Source organism: Triticum dicoccoides, chromosome 4A, assembly GCF_002162155.2.
Source record: "Triticum dicoccoides isolate Atlit2015 ecotype Zavitan chromosome 4A, WEW_v2.0, whole genome shotgun sequence".
NCBI classification, from domain to species: Eukaryota; Viridiplantae; Streptophyta; class Magnoliopsida; order Poales; family Poaceae; genus Triticum; species Triticum dicoccoides.
In genome coordinates this window covers 636283875-636290745 of record NC_041386.1, presented here as the reverse complement: position 1 = coordinate 636290745, position 6871 = coordinate 636283875, and the positions used below count along the sequence as shown (strand labels likewise).

The following is a 6871-nucleotide window of genomic DNA, read 5'->3' as shown; positions in this document are numbered from 1 at the left end:
CCTGCGGCGGCCTTTAGTCGCGGTTGGCCAGAAGAACCGCGACTAAAGGTCCTCCGCCCCGATGGCCGCCTGGCGCCCACGTGGACGGGCTTTTAGTCGCGGTTCTTAAGCAACCGTGACTAAAAGGGGGGCCTTTAGTCGCGCCTATTTGGTCGCGGTTGCGCAACCGCAACTAATGGCAGTTGCGAACCGCGACCAAAGGCCCTTTTTCCACCGGTGGAAGTCCCCAGAAAACAGAGACTCAAGACCCATTCCTCTCCCCTCAAAATTGAACCTCGCCTCGCCTTCTCGAAGAATCCGGCTAGGGCTGACGGACACCGCGGAGGCGGAGATGGACCCCGGCTTCTCGCCCAGCTTCGAGTTCGCGTTTAATTCGCCCAACTTCTCCGACAGGTAGCTGCGGATAGAGATCCCTCCCCGACTTGGCGTTCCACCGCGAGGAGCTCCGCCTCCACAAGGAGGAAGCAGGTCCGTACAGTACAGTGCCTCACTCCTCCCACGCCCTTGGAATTAGACGGATTCATTCTCTGCTGTTTAGCGCGATTCGGATATGGATCCGTGTTTAAGCTGTGGCTATTTGCTATTCTTGCCGTTCCTTCACTTCACGGAGCTTACCCTTCATTAAGGTTTAACGATTAGGATGTCTTCTACAGTCTGGATTAATACCAAATCTTTTCACATGGGGCCATCAACAAATTGTAAATCCTCCATACATCCAACTAGAACACAACAAATTCTTAGTCTCATATTCAGGTGGAGCAGCAATGATGTTCAAAGTTCAAACAATATCAAATTTGACAGTGCTGTCCTTTTTGTGGATTGGTTATCTTGTAACCCTCAGGGTGATTCCTAGTCAAGTCTGTCACAAAGCGTTTGTTTTCTGGAATTATACCGCTTAATTACATTTTAGAGAAAATCTTTATGTGCTAGGAAATTTATAGTTCTTGGGATTTGGTTTGTGTAAGATTATTTATAAAATTATTTTCCCTAACAAAAGTTGTATCGACGAAACAAACAGGAAGAATGCTTTATTTTCAAATATGTTACTCACTTAATGGATGTATATTTGGAAGGATGAGGGAGTTAATTTATATCCCTCATTTTGTGAAAAAAATTGATTCTATGAGCAACTTTGATACGCCATATACTCCCTCCGTCCCAAAATTCTTGTCTTAGATGTATCTAACACTAAAACGTAACTAGATGCATCCGCATTTAGACAAATATAAGACAAGAATTTTGGGACGGAGGTAATATATTTGAAGAGAATGTGTGGAGGGGTGGGTTCTACTCTATAGCTCTTCACAACCTTGTTCCCTATTTGCGATTTTACTATTTCTTCACTTCACCTCACCTGTTGTTGTGTGAATTTAAGAATTGACTGACTATGGAGTCTTCTAGTCTGGATTAATATCCAATCTGTTATGATGTTGAAACAATATTTAGGTGGCAAATTGAGAGTCACATATTTAGGTGGAGCAGTTATGATGTTGAAACAATATTGAACCATTCAAATTGATAGTGCTGCCCCCTTTTGAGGATTGGTTAACATAAGCGTTTGTTTTCTGGAAATATATCACTTATTAGATTTTAGAGAAAATATTTATGTGCTCTTGGCATTCGGTTTGTGTAAGGTTACATTAGCATGCCAGATTATTCATAAAAGTAATTTTCCTGAGAAAAGTTATACCGACGAAACAAAAAGGAAGGACGTGTTCTTGTCAATCTGTTATTCATTTAATGGGTGCATATTTGGAAGGTTGAGAAAGTTGATTTATATTCCTTATTTTGTAAAAACTTTGATTTTACGAGCAACTGTGAAACGCCATATATATTTGGAGAGAAAGCATGGAGGGACGGGTTCCTACTCTAGATCTCTTCACAACCTTGTTCCCTGTTCATCATTTAAAGTCAAGCAGTAGTCTGTCTCATTTATTGAAACATTTAATGTTACTAGATATTAGCCTGCTTAATCATCGTTTAGTTTAATGTAGTATTAACGCCTGTGATGTACAGGTATAGCTGTTATTACTGATACAGTCTGATGATCAACTGGGTAACCCTTGCAGGTTGCGTGTTTCTCCACACGTGCAACATACTAGTTACATGCCAATGATGGCAAGATATCCACCAACTCTTACTTAAACCTGTGTTCCTGTTTGTTGCTTGAACTTGATTCTGCCAATAGACGTTTGCGTGGTATAAAATACTGACTAACTATATAACAATATTACACTTTGATTGTCTGTTCTTTTGTACTTGGACACCATTATACGGTATATTAATAGGATCCTTGGGATGACATTTACTATTACTTTACTCGGGAAGCAGCGAGCATGCTCAGATATCTTGATGCAGCTAAATGAATTTGAATATTCATGATGTTTTATTAATCAATTTACCAAATTTCTGATGGTTGAGTCAACGAATATGCACACATAGAAGAACAGAGTGTTCCTATTATCTCAACAGAAGAATCTCTCTACTGGTTTAGTTTATGCCTATTACTCCATTTCCCTCAGTTTGCCCTTAATATCTCTCTGATCTTTGTATTCTTTCTGTGATGAACACATAGAAAAAGTATTGACTCTTCTTGGACCATTTTGTCCGCGCCAGTTTTACGAGTGAAGACCAGTTACATCAATTCGGTGGTTTTCGCTGCAAATAGTCCATTCTTTCTTAAGGTAATTTTCATAACCTTTTGAGATTCGTTTCTTGTTTGGTCAGTTTTCATGTTCCCTAATATGCTTTATTCTCCGTAGCTTTTCACAAATGGCATGAAAGAGTCTGATCAGAGGCATCTAACACTCTGAATTGCTGATTCGGGTAAACAGGTAACATCCTTTCCTTTTTATCCCAGTTTTCTATGGTGACACCGTTATTATTCTGTAGTCTGTACCCACTATTTTTTTTAATATAAAACATCGAATATTTGTGGTATTACAGGGATTCTGTCTCCGAGTTTCTGTCAGCCCTTCCTTTTTCTTTTTCGTAATGAAATGGTTAAGTCTCTTCTCAGTTTTCACCGTCGTCTTTAACTACCAAATGGGTATTTTGTCCACGATTAATCTTCTGCATGGATAGCTTTCCTGAATAAAGGAGGTCTACTGTTGTAATTTACGCACAAAGAATCTTCCATTTAGTTCTTTCTTATTGAACTGTTATCATAAACCCTTATGCCTCATTATTTCATTCTACTAGGAACGGAGGAAACTGTCATGATGGAGATTTTGAGATTTATGTACACTGCAAAGCTATCAACAACTGAGCACAATCTTCTGATCGACATCTTGATGGCCGCTGATAAACTGGAGGTTCTTGCCTGCATGTGGCATTGTAACCAGTTACTCAAAAACTTGCCTATGACCAGAGAGTTGGCATTGCTCTACCTAGATTACCCATGCTCCAGTTCAGTGGCTGCTGAAATTCGGCATCTGACGGATGCAGCCAAGGAATTCCTCGCCGGCAAATACAAGGTTTTGGCCAAGTGAGTGATCACTATCTGACGGAGCTACCTTTTTTATTTTCCAAGAAAGCATTAGACATCTTCCTCAAAAAGAAAAAAAAGTGTAGACATTTTTGTCACAAAATCATGCATGAAGTCTCTACTGATGGAATGATTTGTTTCGTTCCAGGTTCTCTGATGAATTGATGGACATGCCTCTTGCTGGGATTGAAGCCATGATTGAAGATACCGTATATAGCTTCTTGCTTGAGTGGGCGTGCATGCAATACCCAGAAAGGCATAAGCTATGGAGCTCTCGTTTACTTCCGCTGGTACGCTTCAGTCATATGACTTGGAGCAAACTCCACGAAATCCTGACATGCAGTGACGATGCTGTGCACAGTGAGCAAACAAAGAAGCTTATTACTGATTTACTCCTGCACAAAGCTTACCCAGCACATGAGCAAGGCACTATTGAGGCAGACACAACAACCCGTTGGCAAGTTCCACAGCGAGCTTACAGGCTTAAACCAATCAAAGTGGTTGAATTTTACTAGCCCTGCCCACAGGTCATCGTTTACTTGGATCTAACACATGAGGAATGCTCCCGACTCTTCCCAACCGGAAACATTTGGCACACTTGTTCCATCTTGCTGGACAAAGATTTCTTTCTCATAACAAATTGTCAAATGGATACAGCTTTGGCCTCTTCATAGAAACAATTGAGATGCCAAAGGGCCCAACATGTTTGACAGTAGACTTTGAGTTAGCTGCATGGACAAGATCGTCAGGGAAATTCGTGCTCAGGTTCGAGGACAAGCATACAGGTGATGATTGGATGCTGGGATGTGGTGACCTTTCTGAGGTTCCATGGTCGACGTTCATTGCCAATGATAATCTCTTCATCGATGGTGTGCTGCATCTGAGAGCTGACTTGAAGGTGGCGCAGAAGGGATTACAGACTTGATGATATCTTGCTCAGCAAAGTTGGGTTGATAGCTGTGGAAGGTGAAAGTTGCATATTTAAAATAGAAACAAAAATTAATCAAGTTGTCTCTTCGAGAGGAAAACAACTTTATTAAGCAACAAAATCCAAAAAAACTTTATTCGTTAACAAACAATCAGGCTTTGAAGCATCCCAGAAGGAGTGCATTGTGATTTTTATTAGGTCCATGTGGTCTTTTGCATTATAAACCAGAACACGTGCCCGTAATTTTGCACTTCCTACTTCCGAGGGTCCTATTTGAAAAGTCTGGTACCGCTGACCTCGCCTTCCCGAAGAAGCTTCGGCGGCTAGGTTACGCCCGCCGCCGCCGCCCCGCGTTTCGTCCCTCTCTCCCACACGTGGCGGAGGGCATGGGCGCCGTTGAAGATTCAGCGACGGCGGCGGGGGCGGCAGCGGAGATGGAGCTGGACTACTCGCAAGGCGGCGTGCTGCCCAGCTTTGACTTCGCGTTTGATTCGGTCAACTTCTCCGACCGGAATCTGCGTATAGAGATCGTCGCCGGTGACCACGTGCTGGGTTCCGGTGGACACGTCGGCGGAGGATCCACTACCGACCAGGCGCTCCGCGGCAAGGAGAAAGGTGAGTAGTGTACAGTGCCTGATGTAGCTGTTATTAACAGATTAGAATACATCAGCTATTTTGGATGTAGCAGTGGTGTTCAAATAATATCAGTCCGTCGCCGGATTAGCCCCCAAAAATTTAAATAAACTTCAATCACTTGTAATTGAGATTGACCACTGGACAACAAAGGGGCGCAACTACTCAGCTTAGAATTTTTGGAAAGGTGCTACCAGTACCTGAAGGAATATTTGTTGTCCTTTGTGCATTTCAAACTTCTAATCTTCATGTCATATTTCTTGGTCAAGTTTGTCACAAAGCCCTTTCCAAAGGAATTGCCTAGGTAGTCTTTTAACAATTATTTATTTGTGGGAAAAATTCGGAGATCTTGGAATAAGCTTGTTTTGAGTGAGATTACATTGAGGCATTGACATGTCAGATCATCAAAAAAGGAAAGATGTGCAGTCACTGCAATAAATCTTCCAACTGTTATATTTCTTAATGTAGCAACAGAACAAATAGGAATAACATATTATTAGCAAGTGTGCTCTTCATTTTAGTTCAACATTAGTCTGCATTCTCTTTTTTTCTCTTTTTTGAGGTAACATATGTATTTGGACCGAAGAAGAAACTGTTCCATGACCTTCATTTTAGTTGAACATTAATCTGCATTCTTTTTTTTCTTGTTTGAAACAAAGGTTGTCATTAGCCTGTTGCTAAAAACTTCATACGGCTGCCTCCATACATGCAAAAATACTGGTTGCAGATCGGTGTTTTCCAACAATGCAAAGATAACCACTTGAACTTAGTTAACACCTTGTTTCTGTTTTGGCTACTTGAACTTGTTTGTGCTACTGGATATAGCAGTATGGACTACACTAATTCATTAGATGGCAATTAGCATGTTACATCCATTATTACTGTACTCAGTGAGCTATAAGGCCTTGTACAATGCAAGGTGCTCAGTAAAATAAACTGAGTTTTTCTTAAGCGTCAATGCTTATTTCTATAGGGGGGGTCCCTAATTTAGCATACCCTATACAAATAAGCACCGGTGCTTAAGGAAAAACTGGTTTATTATTCTAAGCACATCCTCTAAGAACACAGCATTGTACAAGGCATAAGCACCTCCTTTGGCCCATGCTTCATCCCCTAGGTCGGCATGGACGGCGCTCCCTTGCCGCCGCCTTTGGGCCCCTCGACGCTGTCGGGCAAAGACCCCGGCGGCATGCGGTGTTGTGGCTTCTCCTTCCTCCTCTCTCCCCGCCTCCTGCGGGACCTGCAAGGGGTGCTCAAACCCTAACCCTAGCCAGACCCGCCTGGGCCGTTGTCGGGTGTCTGCAGCTTCCCTCACGTCCTGCCGGTGGATGTCTCCTTGGGGTGTGAGGGCTATCGCCAGGAGTGTTACGGACGTGTGCCCTAGCTCGATGGTGGGAGCCACCAACGAATTGCACATTCTTGCTGAGTTGGGCCAGGGTAGGAGTCAGTGGGGTCGGCTGGTGCCCGAACCACAGCATATAGCGGGGCTCGAAGGTTGTTGCTACAAGTGGCCATTGTGTTGGGCTCGCCTTCGTCCAAATCTAGCCGGGTTCGTAGATGCTCGCAAGTTTGGGGGTTTTCAAGGGGTGGGGAAGGAGCTCCCGTCCCACCCTTTCCTCTGGTGGTTGATGGTTGCAGGTTTGGTGTGGGTGGGGGCTTGAGGTCGTGGATGTCGGGGCGGCAACCCTGAGTGGCGGGCTGCGCATTTGGCTCTCCGACGAGCAGTGTTGCCGCGGTGTTGGTGACGCTTCTTCGTCATGTGATTGGTGGGTGCGTGGTGGCAGCCGATCCTGGCATAGTTGTTGTTGTTGTCGATTCCATGT

At 43.5% G+C, this 6871-nt stretch overlaps 1 protein-coding gene and 1 pseudogene across 1 annotated transcript in view; both read left to right on the top strand.

Annotated features, from left to right (window-relative positions):
* Positions 1-331: 331 nt before the first annotated feature.
* Positions 332-4412, top strand: LOC119283924 (annotated as a pseudogene).
* A 389-nt stretch (positions 4413-4801) lies between these two features.
* LOC119289485 (BTB/POZ domain-containing protein POB1-like) overlaps positions 4802-6871 on the top strand; it is a 5783-nt gene continuing 3713 nt past the window's right edge. The window contains exon 1 of the mRNA XM_037568794.1: positions 4802-5030. Within this exon, the coding sequence (XP_037424691.1) occupies positions 4802-5030 (229 nt within the window). The remainder of the gene's footprint in view (positions 5031-6871) is intronic.